Here is a 16038-nt window from a genome sequence, read left to right on the forward strand (position 1 = left end):
TTTTCACAGCTGTTTGGGGGGTTTCTGTTTGTTTTTTGTGGGTTATTTTGTTTTATGCAGAAAGAATGAGAGAAAGCTTCAGCTTCATACTGAAAAGCTGAAATTTACACGTCTACTTAACATACAAGCTTAACAACAAGGGTGTCTAAGAATTTTTCAAATCAACCCATACCTCTCCCAGTTTATGGGCTTTTTCTGTCCCCTGTTTTACTACTAGATTGTCTCATTACACACAAATTAAACCTTTTTTTTTTTAATACATCCATGTTTATTTAGACTGGTATACACATTTACCATTGCTTTTGAACACATACATTCTCATGTTCAGCCTTTTTATACCAGGGACGATTTTCCTTCTCTTTGAAATAAATCTATTATATGTACTTTCATGAGGGTCTTTGGGTGATAAGCACTGCTGGCTCATGCTTTTCTGGAAAAGTCTCAGTTTTACTTGTAAGACAATTTGCTAGGTACAAGTTTCCAAATTGAAAGACTGAAAGCATATGTATTTAAGTTATTCTACTCTCTCCTTGCTTCCCTTGTTGCACTGAGATATAAAGTCACTCAAATTGCTTTTTCTTTGAAGTTGAATTGTCTTTTCTCTCTAGCTCCTTGTGAATGTTTCTACTTTTTCCCCAAGTATTCTTCTGTTCTACCATGACATTTTTAGGCCTAAATTCTTCTTTATTTATCCTAATATGGGTTTTTTGGATCTTCCTATATGGTATATTTCAACAGTTCTGGAAAATCCTCAGGCATTGTATCTTCATATATTGCTTCCCCATTCTCTCATTAACCCTTTGCCCCCTCAACACCCATCAGACGTATGTCAGACCTTCTTGTTTCTATCTTCCATGTCTTTTAACCTCTTACATATCTGTATCTTTGTTTCTCTCATCTCCATTCTGAAGAACTTCTTTGGAATTATTTCTCAGTTCACTAATTTTCTTATCAGCTGTTTATAATCTGTTAATCAACATAGCCATTGCATTTAAATTTTATCCTCTCCACTTTATATTGTTCCACACCAGTAATCCAGCTCAGATTCCATGGTCCATTTTAAAAATAATTTTCTTTCCTTCTCTACCTTCATTATACTTGATTAGCAACCTCAAGTAAGCATGGCTAGAGAAAAACATACAGTGCCTCCTGACAGTTATATTACGTTTCTATGAGCCATTCTCTTTTCCTCTCTTCTAGACTATTTTATAACTTCTCTTCTGTCCTCAAACTCTAATACCTCACTCAAATCATGACCATGGTTGACACAAGTACCCATCTACTGCTATCTTGCCCTCACCATACCTACCTATCCCCCTACCAACATCTATGTCCATATCCTCTGCTTTTCCTCCTCTAACTGTGAATCACTGAATTGTTGCTTCTGAAGACCAACCCTCCATCTGTGCACTGGCTCCTACTCCTACCCACTGTTTCGAAAATGTTGTTCCAACTCTTCTTTCTTCTGTCTCCTACATCATCATTTTTTTCTCCCTCTCTCTCCTGTATTGTTGCTACATCCCCTTCCAGCTTCCACCCTGTTTCCCTGCTCTTTTTTATATCAAACTGTTTCATAGAGTTTTCTCTACTCACTGTCTGTAGTTTTGCTGTTCTCTCTTAAACTCACTGTTATCTGATTTTTGTCTTATCACTCCAGTCACCTGCTCATTTCAAATCACCAATGACCAATTTTCAGTGACCATCTTATTTAGAAATGTATTGTTGCCCTCCTCTTTGTTTATCTTGTTTTCTAGGACAGCACAATCTCCCAGTGTATCTCTTTTGCTCTGACTGCTCCTCAGTCTCCTTTTCTGGTTCCTTTTAATCTTCTCCAACCCATAAATTTGCACTTTTCTAGGGATCACTACACTTGTAGGCCATTTCTCTACTGTTATTTCCTTGTTAAAATTATCCAGTCTGATACCTTTAAATACCATCTGGATGCTGATAATATGCAAATCTGTGCCTCTAGCCCTAGCCTCTTTTCTGAACTCCAAACCTTCTATCCATTGCCTACTCTGTGTCTCTGCAGGGATGTCTAATAGGTGCCTCAGACTCTCCTTCTCCAAACTTGTTCTTTCTACAGACTATTGTCTCCATTAATGAACCAATCCAGTCTTCCAGTTTTTCAAGCCCCACAACTGGCTCCTGTTCCTTTCTCACTTCTTGCCTTTCTAATCCTCTTGCTCACTCTGTATCAGCCAAGGGGGTTCTTACTATTCCTTGAACGTACTAGGCATACTCCCATTTCCGGACCTTTGGATTTGCTGTTCTTCTGACCAGAAACACTGTTCACCTAGATTTGCACACTTCTCCAAGGGCTTTGCCCACATATTGCCCTTCTCAGCAAGGCTGTCTCTAACCACTCTACTTATAATTGCAGTCCCAGCCCCATCGCCTGGTATTCCCTTTCTTACATTCCTGTTTTGTTTTTTGTCACCCTCCTCATAGCCGTTCCTACCATCTGATGATGTAGAATATATAGTTTACTTATGTATCAATCTCATCCCTAATCCCCAAGTATAATGTAAGCTCTATGAAGGCTGTTTTGTTTGTTGGTTGGTCGCTTGGTTTTGTTCACTGTTGTGTCTAAATCAGTGTGGTTCATGGTAGGTGTTCAATAAATGCTGGGACAATCATTTTATGCATGAAGTAAAGCAGTGACAAAAAGATGGGGTTAGCGCGTTAGTGCTCAGGGTCGGGGTGAGGGGGTCACACTTCAGAGTGAGGAAATGTTCAAGCAGTAGCTTCCTAAATGAGAGAAGGATGTGTTCAGAAGCAAAATCCTGGACACCATTTCATCTCTTGGGGTCTGTAAATAGTGCAACATGACTAGGAATCTAGGATGCGTGGTGGGTGTTGGCTTATGAAATAGTCAAGTATCAGTCAGTTCGAGGAAGGTCTTAGATGTTAAACTGTGAGGTCTAAATGTCATAAGGTAGGCCAGGAAGCAATAGAAAATATTCAGATGAAAGGGCATGACATGACCTGTAGGTGTTTTTTTTTTATTATTATTTTCTATTGTTTTGCTTTATTATGGTGGTACATAAGGCATTTTGTTTTTCTCTTTTTTTTTTTTGCGGTACGCGGGCCTCTCACTGCTGTGGCCTCTCCCGTTGCGGAGCACAGGCTCCGGATGCGCAGGCTCAGCAGCCATGGCTCACGGTCCCAGCCGCTCTGCGGCATGTGGGATCTTCCCGGACCAGGGCACGAACCCGTGTCCCCTGCATCGGCAGGCGGACTCTCAACAACTGCGCCACCGGGGAAGCCCCTGTTTTTCTCTTTTAATGACAATAAATCCAGGTATACTTTATTGAGAAGGGGCCAGTTACTGATTTGTTGTCATAGAAATGAACTTGCATGTGGTCAAATTAAGAACAAATTGTTGCATTGTTTTCTCTTTGTTTAACCCTTGAGTTTTTTGGATCAGAACTAGCATAGTTTGTTTCACAGTACTCAATACCTTTATTCTAAAATAATCACCTGTGTGTGAATCTCCCCCCAATCTGGGCCAGACACATACAGGATGGATGTTCATAAAGACTGATTATTTCAAGAGACACTGTTTTCAAATGTCTACATTTAATCTTTAGTGTAACAAAAGAACTGATTTTCACAATATTCTGAAAGGTGTGTGTGTGCTTCTCCTTCTCATTTTCTTTGTCATAGGGGCCACACCAGTGGTTTTCACAGAAAGTTAGACCCCTCTTCAGTACTTTTCAAACGAAACATCTTCCAACCCCTTGAATATTCATTCAAAGTCATTGGGCTTTAAAGCAGCAGCGCCTTAACCAAACTAAATCAACTAGCCCTTCCTTTGTGCTTCTTGAGATGCTGTTTCTCCATACAATTTTAACCCAGGAGTCTAGTCAGGCAGGTAGATGTTTGGTTAATTTTTGTCTGTTTTTCTTCTCAAATAATCAGTTCCACTTTTATAATAATTTTCTCTTAAGCCTTAATTGACTTTATGAGGTGAATCTTGACTTCTTTATTCTATTCCTTAAAATTCAGTGTTTACTTAGGGATATAGGAATGGGTAACTTAAAACAGAGAGTAGATTTTCCATTAGCTGAAACTTGATATAGAAGTTTCTCAAAGATTTTCTACCACAAGTGAACATTTAATTTTGTTATTACATGCTTAGTGTTTATATGCTATCTTAAGTTATGTCATTCTACTACAAAGTAGAGTAGCAATTTGAGATCACCTAGTTAATCTGACCAATGTTGGGTCAAAGTTATACTCTGAATAATGATCGTATTGAGCAGCTCCCCAAATTTCTGTGGCATCCTTAGCTATTTATGAGAACAAACATAAAATAATCCATGATTTTGTATGAGCACCCCTATCATAATATATGTGTGTGTGTGTGTGTGTGTGTGTGTGTATAAATAAACAAATATATATATATATATATATATATATATTTAAATGAGGATCTTGATTCCATTGTTCAATTTCTTTTAAACATTGTGAACAATGTGTAGGTCACAAATGGAAAATGCTAATTTATATAATCACACTTTGTATGTTTGTTTCATTTGTTTTAACAAATGCAATGTTTCTGGTTATTTAGAAACTTGATTTCATTTAATTGAGCTATTTCCTAGTCTTAAATCTACTCTCAAGGGACAGAAGGACAAAATCTTAAGATCATCTTAAATGAGTAAATCCTGAAGTATTTGGGAAAATAGCCATGCTATTGTATTTGGTATTCCAAGTTAACTACCTTATAGTGAGACATCCTCTTGGATGTTATAGAAGATATTTAATAATTGGTTGGTTGGTCAATTTTATTGACCACTTCATAATGAAACCTGAGAAAAATGTAGCCTGATTTGTTCTTTAAAACTCTCTGTGACATAAGATAATATATTTCTCAGCCCTACCTAAAGAAACAATACCTAGAGGATTCGTTCAAGAGATATGTTCGTCTATGGCAATGCTGACTAATTTCCTCAATCACAGCTACCTTGGAACCACTGACTCCCTAAGATAGTATTTCTGTTTTTAGGTTTTCCCCCAGGAAAACGCAAGTGTCTTTATGAATCATTTTTCCTCATGATTTGGCATGCTTATATTCTTCATATCTATAGATATGCTTATATTCTTCATATCTAATTTCATAAAAATTATGGCAAACACATTTTGGGGTAGAAAGTGAAGAAATATTTGTAAGCTGAAGATTTGAGGTAACTTCTTAAAGTTATGTTTTTGGGGAAGGTTCAGATGGGGTCACCATAGCATCTGCATCATGGAACATAGGGAAACCTGCGTGGTAGGGTGAGAAGTTTCCTTGGTGTCAGAGAAATCAGGCTTCACTGATTCTGACATTTTATGGGTGGTTCTGTTTTGTAGTTGTTCCCTTGAATGGATATATTATATTCACTTGTTGGTGGACATTTGGGCTGTTGACAGTTTTGTTGTTGTTGTTATTTGGAATGAAGCTGCCATGTTCTGAACATTTGTGCGCAAGTCTCTGGGTCATATGTTAAATATCTAGGAGTAGGAGAGCTTGAATTACAGAGGTGTATGCACAACTTTTTGAAAAACTGCCATGTGGTTTCCCAAATCAGGTATCATTTTGTATTCGTACCAGGAGTGTATAAGACCTCCAGTTGTTCCACATTGTCAACACTTTATATCTTGTCAGTTTTCTTTTTTCATTTTAGCCTTTCTAATATGTGCTATTTCATAGGAGTTATTTGCATTTTCCTGATGGTTAATCAAGTTGGATGTCTTTCCATGTGCTTTTAGACATTCATATAGATTTGTGTGTACGTGAAGAGTCTGATCAAATATTTCACCAATCTTTATTGAGTTGTCTTCTTACTAAGTTGTAAGAATTCTTTATATATTCCAGATACATGTTCTCTTTCAGTATATGTGTAGAAAATACTTTCTCCTATTTTGTGACTTTTTTTTTCATTTCTTAATTGTGTCTTCCAAAGAGCAAATGAAGAATAATTTCAATGAAGTTTCCTTTTTATTTTATTTACATTATTTTATTGTGCTTTTTTGTCCTAAGAAATCTTTGGCCTACCCTCCCCTATGCCAGAGGTTTTCTCATATGTGTATTCTAGAAGTTTTGAAATTTTAGCATTTACTTTTAGATATTATGATTTATTTAATTTCTAAATATGGTAAGTGGTAAGGGTTAGTGATTTTTTTTCCCCCACACATATATCCAGTTGTTCCAGGGCCATTTGTTGAAAAGACACTCTTTTCTCCCATTGAATTACCTTGGCAACTTTCTTAGAGATCAGTGAATTACATATATGTGGATTCTATTTTCTGTTCCATTACTATAGCTTTATAGTAAACTAAATTATGTAGTATAAGCTTTATTTTTTAAAATTGCTTTGATTATTCTGTTATTTACATTTCAATATAATATTCAGAATCAGCTTGTCAATTTCTACAAAATTGGGATTGCTTGCATCTGGGGATCAATTTGTGAAGAACTGCCATCTTAACAATATTGAGTCTTATAATCCATGAACTAGTGGCATTTCTGTCCACTTCTTTCTGTGTTCTGTAACGTTCCTCAGTAATATTTTATAATTTCCAGGGAAGAGATCTTGCTCACGTTTTGTGAATTTTATTCCCATGTATTTTATGGGCTTTGGTTCTACTGTAAATGGAAAATCTTAAATGTTATTTTCCAGATTTTTGCTGCTAGTTTTAAAAATATAATTGAGTTTTAAAAAGTAACTTTATACCCTGTCACTGCTGGATTTGTTATTTCTAGGATTTGCTTTGTAGATTCCTTAGGATTTTCTATGTAAAAAGTCAGGTCGTCAATGAAAAGAGACAGTATTGCTTTCCTCCTTTCTGATACTTATGCCTTTTATTTCATTTATTTTCCTTCATTGCAATGACTAGGACATTCAGTCCAATACTGAATAGGAGTAGTGAGAGCAGACATCCCTACCTTGTTTCTAATTTTAGAAGGAAATCATGCAGTTTTCTCCATCATAGAATCATTTTGTCTGTTCTAGAACTTCATCTAAATGGCATACAGTATGTGCTCTTTTTTGTATAAGGCTTCTTTCTCTCAGTGTGTTTTTGAGATTTATTCATGCAGTTGCATGCCTAAGAAATTTCCTTCCTAGCAAGTGTTGATTTTTTTAAAAGCAACTTCTCAAAGCATAATTTACATATTACAAACTATAGCCAAATATGATCAAATACGATAACTGTAAGATTTTTGTAAGTGTCCTTTATCAGATTGAGGAAATTCCTTCTATTCATTGTTTATTAATAGTGTTGAATTTTTTGTCAATATTTTTTTCCACATCTATTGAAATAATCAAGTGTTTTTTTCTCCTTTCTGTCAATGTGGTGAATTACATTGTTTTTTAATGTGAAACTAATCTTACATTCTTGGAAAATATTCTACTTGGTCACACTGTAGTATATATTTTTCATATATTTCTTGATTTGGTTCACTATTATTTTCTTAAGGATTTTTGCATCTTTGTTCCTGTTGAATATTTGCCTGTAGTTTATTTTGTTGTAATGGCTTTGTCAGGTTTTGGTATCAGGGTAACACTGGCTTCATAAAATTGGTTGTGAAGTGTTCCCTCCAACATAATGTTCTTTCTTCTTTGAATGTTTGAGAGAATTCAACAGTAAAAGCATTTGAACCTGAATTTATCTTGGTGGGGACATTTGTTCAATTTTGTTAAGTTGCATTTTTCAATAAATTTTTCCTTTGTTTAAGTGGTCAAAGTTTTTGCCACAGAGTTATTCGTTTTATTCTCATCTCTACCTTTTATGCTTGCAATGTTTATTCTGTTAACTTTCAATGTAATTATTGATATGTTGAATTTAGGTTACCATTTTATTAGTTTTGTATTTGTCTACTATGTTTCTTATTCCTATTTCCCTTTTCTTACCTTTTAGAATTCCATTTTAATTCATCTGTTGACTTTTTATCTATTCTTCTCTGCTTGTTCTTTAGTGATTGCTCTAGGGATTAATCCTGTTAGACTCAAATTGCACATTTGGTCGCACCTGCTGTGGGTGGCAGCTTTGATCCCAATTCAGACACTGCTTTGAGTCTGCCCCATGTGTGTGGTACAGACCGCAGCAGAGTTCACATACCGAATTTAGGATTTTCTTTTGCTTACTCTCTCCTTCCAGTGTGTTTGTACACTCTCTGGTGGCCCTAATTGTCACTGACTCCTTTGCCTATATCCTTCATTCAGAAAGATGGCAAATTTTTCTGTTGAGTACCAACTGGTATCATCTCTGTGTCTGCAGCTGCTCTTGAGTCAAAAGGTGCAAGAAACGTTAAAGTGACTCCATTCAGATCTGAGTTCTTTTCCCAAGGTTTGAACTCCACTGCAAAATTAAATAACTTTGTTTCAGACTCTCAGATAATTGGTCTCCCCTCCCTGCAAAGGGTTTCTATTTGTTTTTGCTAAAAGCTATTGCTAGGAAATTAATCCTTTATTACAGAAGTAGGAATTAGGCATTGATTTTTAAAATGTTTCTGAAGGTACCAGTCTCTCACTCTAAAAGAGTTTCAAGCCCTTTGAATGTGATATTTAAATGTGGCTCTTTTTTTTTTTTTTTTTTTTTAAAACACTCTGGGCTTACTTACCTATACCTGGTGGAGGCAAATATTATGGCAAATGAGGTGTTTGTCTAACACAGCTGTCCCTCTAGTATTGGTTGATGCACAAGTAATTTTTTTGAAGACATTTTATAAATAGTTGATGATGAAAATAAATCAAAAATATGTTGTTGCCTATTTTTTCTCAATAGTTTTAGGTCAGCCTCTTTTTACTTGAAATTATATTTAGAAATTTAAAAGAACAGTATAACCCCACTTATCCACTAGATACACATTAAGAAATAGTAATCCTTTAGAACACAGTTAAAACCTCTAATCCTAAAAGAACTTTAAGAACAGGGAAAGGGAAATAGGTAACAATAAGGAAAATCACTAGTTTTACATAGTAGAGAAGTTGCTGTACTGTTTTCTCTACTTTTCTCTATGTTGTTCATAATAAAACAAAACAAGACAAAAAAGTAAAAGAAAAAGAAAGCTTTATAAAGCTAGGAAATTATAGGAAAATATATATATTATGAAATAATAAATAAAAGAAAGTTGGTAAAGCACACCAAATTAATAGACTGGAAGACATCAACAGTGTAATAATTTGCATTGAATCAAAAAGTATTTCAAAAATTCTGTACTTATTAAAAAATACATAGAGGGGACTTCCCTGGTGGCGCAGTGGTTGAGAGTCCGCCTGCCGATGCAGGGGACGCGGGTTCGTGCCCCGGTCCGGGAGGATCCCACATGCCGCAGAGCGGCTGGGCCCGTGAGCCACGGCCGCTGAGCCTGTGCGTCCGGAGCCTGTGCTCCGCAACGGGAGAGGCCACAGCAGTGAGAGGCCCATGTACCGCACACACACAAAAAAAAAAATACATAGAGGTTTAGCACTAAAACAAAATATAATGTATAGACTGGGAGGCTAAAGAAAAATGTCATGATTTGCAGTTTATATGATTTTCCACACCACATCTCCAAAATGATACATTTGCAATCTCATAACAAGCAATAAGAGGGCTCAGAAATAATGGGAACAACATATAAATCAATGTTCCTGTACCTAGAAGTAACCAACTAAAATATACATATTTGAAAATGACCCCATTTGTAATAGTATCAAAAGTGTTAAGTTACTTACAAAAAATAACAAAACATATGCAAAATCATTATGGTGAAAGTAAAAAAGATATTTTGAGATAACATAAAAGAAGTCCTGAGTATATGGAGAAATAAACAGTCCTTATAATTCAGAAGGTCAATGTCAGGATTTCAGTTCTCTCTGAATTGACATATACATTAAAGGCTATCTGAATAAAAATTTCACCAGTAATTTTATAGAATGTTGCAAATTGATTTTTAAATACATGTGGAAGGATAAAGGGCACAGAACGATACGAGATAATTTTGATAGTGAAGTAATTGGGACTTACCCACTCAGATATCATCTGGTTACTAAACTGCTGTTTAACAACATGGTCTTGGTGAAAGAACAATAATATAATTCAGTGGAAGGGATGAGAGGGTCCGTAAACAACCAACACAGTCATGTGGGAAGCTGATGTGTGACAGAGGTGGGCATGTAGATCAGTGAGCAAAGTATGGATCCCTTCAGTAATCTAATTCTGAAAGTTGACTGTACTCAATATTTTGTAATAACCAATAAGGGAAAAGAATCTGAAAAAAAGAGATATATACGTGTGTATAACTGAGTCACTTTGCTGTACACCTGAAACTAATACAACATTGTAAATCAACTATAGTTCAATTTAAAAAAATGAAATAAAAATAAAAGTTGGCTATATGTGAGGATGGAGTTCAAATCAGATGCTTGTTTCCAACGATAAACCAAAAAGCATTTGAGACAAAACAAGGAACACACACACGCACACATGCGCCCACACACACACAATTATCTTTTGGAAGAAAACACAAGGAAATTGCTTTATCACCTCAGGGTAGCATATGATTTCTTAAGTAGAACATTGAATATTAAATGGCAGAAATGCTAAAGTCAAAGATTAATATGTTTGACTATATTAAAAAACAAGACACTGTTTCAACCTAAGTTTTCATTGATAAGAGAGTATAATGGAAAAATTGCAGAACATTCATTGGAATGGGGTACCATAGATCAGGTAAAATGAATATGCTTGGTTTATACATACCACCACCAATAGATCTATAAAACATAGTATTGAACAAAAGCATTCCAGAATGATCTCAACATTTTGATACTGTTTATGTTATTTCTAATATAAACCTTACGTCTCCTCAAGTGTCAAAGATTCACACTGATCATCATCTTCTTGTGGCCATGTAGCCTCAAAATGGGGAGATTTTAAGATTTTTATGGATAAACAACAAGGTCCTACTGTATAGCACAGGGAACTATATTCAGCATTCTGTGACAAACCATAATGGAAAAGAATATGAAAAAGAATATATACATATATATATATATATAATATATATATATAACGGAGTCACTTTGCTGTACAGCAGAACTTAATACAACATTGTAAATCAACTATACTTCAATAAAATTAAAAGAAATTATTTTAAAGAGACTTCAGAAAACTGAAGTTTTTATCCAAGATATTTGAATTTTTCAGCATTGGCAGCCTCTTTGAAAAGTAATCATTCTTTCTAGTTCATATACACTTCACTGTTGTCAAAATTTGGCCTGTGGCCAACCTCTTCGTGACTTTTGGATTTTCCACACTACTTTTCCTAAATTCTGGTACATTGAATCCAGCAGCAAAAAACTCTGAATAAGGTTGATAGGGTAATGAGGTTTCCAAATATGGGAACTCTATTCCAGAGCGTGACAGGCCAACTCATTTCTCTGTCTTCCTTATTCTGCTACCAGTTCTAAAACTGTGTTAGTCATCATGTGTGTATCTTTGTGTGTGTGTGTGTGTGTGTGTGTGTGTGTGTTTTAACCTATTTGGAACTATATAGAGAGTCCTGGGTTTAATCTCCTTAAGTCAATGAATAGGAATTGAAGATTGCTCCCATACTGTTTTTTCAAGCAGTCATTTTGTCTGTGTCTTCCAATCAGGTGTTTTTAGTCACTGTCTGGAATTTTGAACTGTACATGATCCCGCTGGCATTATCGCTCCTCTGTGTCTACAATTTCATCAGACCTACAATGGGGAAGGTTGGCAGCATCCAGGACAGCCAGGTGAGCAAACATTCCAATAATTCTGACATTTGACTAAAGAAAAAATGTGTTAGCAGTAAACCACCACCACCAAATCATGACCTGAGTCCCCTGCATTTGAGGAGCAACACTGCACGTGTATTCATGTTACAGGGAAGATATTTATCATGTGTAATCTGGAGTCTTCTTCCTAGAGCATCTCGTGTTCCTGAGTCTTGGCCTGCCTTCTTAGCCTGAGTGAGCCATCTGGTTCTTGGTCAGCATTTCCATGCGGGCAGCACATGTCTGCGTGCCCATCTGGTTCTCCATAAGGTTCCTGGGAATGAGATTCTCAATCACTAGAGAAAAGCCTTTGGTGGCTCCTTGAGCCCCTTCAGGGCACACACAACTGGGAGGCTGCCTCAGGCCTCTCCATGTAATTATCCTGTGCAATATTCTCCTCTAGGCTGAAGCCTCAGGGGATGCTCTGAGGCTTGCCAACTCCCAGGGAAATCAGAGAGTGCGTGGGCATGGGCCCCTCTGTTCTTGAGTGCCCCAGTTTTTCTTGCAATTCTCAAACTCGCCGTGGTGTTAAAGGAAGCACAGGCAAGGCCTCTTCTCAAAGACATCGCCCAGCATTTACTTTTCTTAATTTTTCTCCAACTCTCCCTCCCCTACCCCTCTTATCCCAGCCCATAGAATCTTTTTCTGCTCTGGGTTAGAAGGAACTTGTATTTATAGACTTGCTTTATGATATAATCTTGGCATTCCAGATTCAAGAACCAAGTTTTTAAAACAAAAATCAAAGGTCTTGAGACTTGATAACATCCTTTAGAAAAATCACCTGCATATTAGGTTTTCTAAGACTCAAAAGCTGACCATCTTCACCTATTTTTCCTTATAAATGTTCTGATCATTTTAAAAAATCATCTCTGAAATAATGGATATTTAAGGAATGTTTCTGGTTTCATTTGGGATGGGGGAAATGAGTGTTATGGCCGGGAGTAAAACCTCAGACAAATTCCAAATTCTGTTCTGTTTGGTTTTTGATTGTGTAGTGCAATAAGCATGTGCATATATCAATAAATGAGGGGCCTGAAGATGCTAGAACCAAGTAACAAATAAATAGCTTTAAAGTACAGGTTTATGTAAGGACTAAGTTTCACAGAGGTACAGATGAGGGAAATTTTTACACAGAAGCATCTGTTGTAAAAGTGCTGTCAACTAACATTTTTAGTTTTAATCAGATTTTATTTTCCCAGGTATATATATGTATATGTTTATAGCATGTGTATATATGTGTGTATGTGTACATGTTTATTTGTAGGCAGGTATATATATGTATATATGTGTGTGTGTGTAAATATGGGTACATAAGTGTACTTGTGTGTGTATGCATATAAATGTGTATGTGTGTGTATGAAACCTTTTAAATTTACTAAACATTTTCTAATTTATTACCTAATTTAATCTTGGTAACATAACCATGAAGAGTCAAGAACTACTGTTTTCATTTCGTGCTTCATAAAGCTAACATTCAGAGTGGCAAAGTGATTTTGCTCAAAGTCACACAGCAAAACAGTGCTGGAACAATGTCTCCAGCTGAAGACTTTGTCTCAAGATGAAGACTTCTGACTCCTAATTACATTACAGAGTTTTTTCCTCCCATAACATGTTTCATTGTATTCATTTTTATCCATGTGCTTTTATGAAACATGCTTGTTGTCATCATTGAATAGGTTAGTTCTCCAGCATCAGTAAGTATCCCACAGACTGCTAGGTGGAGCTCCTAGGAATTCTGGGAGGTAATACAGTACCAGCCCTGAAGAAATTGCTCAGTAGTTTATGGAGGATAGCAGAGTACTGTCTGGATACTTCAGAGTTACTCCCTTATACAAGCATTATATTGACCATTCTTTTTTCTGTTGGAACAATGACATCTAATTAGCATGCCTGACCTTTGCAAGGTTAAGCAGAAAGGTAAGTGTTCAAACTGAAAATAGTCCTTGGTTTTCTGATACCCAGCATTCTTTTGAAGCTAACAAATCGTTGGATTGTGTACCAACATGTGTTAGCTTTTAAATGTAGCAGTGATATGATTCAAGTGTACCTGTTAACTAGCCAAGATCTCTAAATGAATCTGAACAAGCCTCTGTGCAGCACAGCCGGTGCTGGGACCCCTGAACTAAAGGCAGTCCCCCCTTTAGTCCAGATCTGGGCCTTGAGTTTCCTTCCCTCACCTGCCCCCCACCAACCCTGAAGCCCAAGGAAAACAAGAATGCCGTATAGAAACCTGTAGCTTATTCTTGAGATTGATTACATTCAGACTAATGCATTTAATACTGTCTAATGTTTCGGTAATGGACCCAGAGGAAAAGTGCAGTCATTCTAACAATGAGCCCAGCACAGACGGAGTGTGGTGTTCTCAGCCTTAACACAGCAGCTGCTTCATTTGTCAGACTCAGAACAAAACTGTTTACAGATAGTACAACTCCGCAATGCATTTTTAAAGCTGGCTGCCTTCGAAAGGCACTCCCCTGATAGCTTTATTTATACTTAACAGTTTTATGTAGATTATACATATTGTTTACAACCTTGGCAAGGCATCCCTTAACTTTAAAAGTGTCCTTTTTAAAGAAGTTACAGTGTATTTTTTGTGTGTGTGTGTGTGGTACGCGGGCCTCTCACTGTTGTGGCCTCTCCCGTCGCGAAGCACAGGCTCCGGATGCGCAGACTCAGCGGCCATGGCTCACGGGCCTAGCCGCTCCGCAGCATGTGGGATCTTCCCGGACCGGGGCACAAACCCATGCCCCCTGCACCAGCAGGCGGACCCCCAACGACTGCGCCACCAGGGAAGCCCTACAGTGTATTTTAAAAAGACTAGTGTTGCAATGATATAGGAAAACTTTAAGCATGAGTATGCATTTCATTCGTAGTCGGTAATTTCGGTTGACGTTTTATTACAAATTATGGGTTTTCCTTACAGGAGAGCACGGACGTAGATGAGGAGAAGTATGAAGATGACAAGGTGGGTGTGCTCGAGAAAGGACACAAAGGGGGAACATGACTGCTTCCAGTGTTCTAGCTGGTTGAGTCAAACTATATATATATATATATTTTTTTTTTTACTACTATAGGGTGACCAGTATAGCGATATTCTCATAATGTATAAAGGGTATCCTTTTTAAGATTCTTAAAATGAGGATGAAAAGGGACGAAATAAGGAATAACTGAAATGTTATAGAAGCATCCCTCTAGGAGGCCTGTCATTTGAGGCAAAGATTAGCCTTCCCCTTGGTGGATGAAAGGTAGATGAAAGGTAGCCCAGGAAGTCAAAAGTAAATCAAGTGCAATCGCTATTCCTTTAGGCTCATGTCTGCACTCTGCAGGGTGGTCACCCGCTTCAGAACCTGTCACTTGCCCAGCTGTTGCTGGCAACGTTTTCAGCTCCACGTCTGTGTACATCTGTCCTTTCTCTCCTCCTGGGAGATTCTCTCAAATCTGCTACTTTTTGTTGTCATTACGCTTTCAGACAAACCTTCTGGAATAAAATGAAAAAAAAAAAAAGTGAAATGCCAAATGAGATGCTACTAGCTTCACGGCCGCCCAGTCCCCTAGAACCTATGGGTCTACGGGGCTAAGGTGATAGTGTGTAGAAGGCTGACAGGAGAGGAAAGGGGTGAACGGGGGAAACTTAAGAGTTAAGTATCCAATATAAAATGTCCAGAAAATAGAAACGAATTTAAAAACACTAGCTCCATGACACAGACAGCCTTAAAATTAATTGAGCGAGCCAGATGGTTTTGCCCATTTGAAGGATGCTGGGCGGATTACAAAGTAAATCTTATTTGTTGTGCTAAAATGATCATTAATAGCAAAGTAATAAAGTATTTTTTTTTTAAAGGGAATTGACGCTTTTTAGAATGAAGGTCCCAAGATGCAACTTTCTTCTTCTTTTTTTTTTTTTAAATTAATTAATTTATTTATTTTTTGGCTGCTTTGGGTCTTCGTTGCTGCACGCGGGCTTTCTCTAGTTGCAGCGAGCAGGGGATACTCTTTGTTGCAGAACACGGGCTCTAGGCTCGCGGTCTTCAATAGTTGTGGCTCGCGGGCTCTAAAGCACAGGCTCTGTAGTTGTGGTGCACTGGCTTCATTGCTCCATGGCATGTGGGATCTTCCTGGACCAGGGATTGAACCCGTATCCCCTGCACTGGCAGGCGGATTCTTAACCACTACACCACCAGGGAAGGCCTGCAACTTTCTTCTTGATGAATTGACGTGAGTGGCTTCTGAGTGATGTAACTCCTTGAACATTAAAATAGTCATA

The 16038-nt window shown here is 37.2% G+C and overlaps 1 protein-coding gene across 10 annotated transcripts in view; it reads left to right on the forward strand.

Moving 5' to 3' along the window:
• MCTP2 (multiple C2 and transmembrane domain containing 2) overlaps positions 1-16038 on the forward strand; it is a 251891-nt gene that overhangs the window by 201484 nt on the left and 34369 nt on the right. For all 10 annotated transcript variants that reach the window (XM_027083166.1, XM_027083169.1, XM_027083168.1 and 7 more), the window contains 2 exons: positions 11631-11753; positions 14698-14739. In XM_027083166.1, the coding sequence (XP_026938967.1) occupies positions 11631-11753; positions 14698-14739 (165 nt within the window). The remainder of the gene's footprint in view (positions 1-11630; positions 11754-14697; positions 14740-16038) is intronic.

The sequence above is a fragment of the Aethalodelphis obliquidens genome, unplaced genomic scaffold, assembly GCF_003676395.1.
Source record: "Aethalodelphis obliquidens isolate GAN/ISIS:26980383/991018 unplaced genomic scaffold, ASM367639v1 scaffold49, whole genome shotgun sequence".
Classification (NCBI taxonomy): domain Eukaryota; kingdom Metazoa; phylum Chordata; class Mammalia; order Artiodactyla; family Delphinidae; genus Aethalodelphis; species Aethalodelphis obliquidens.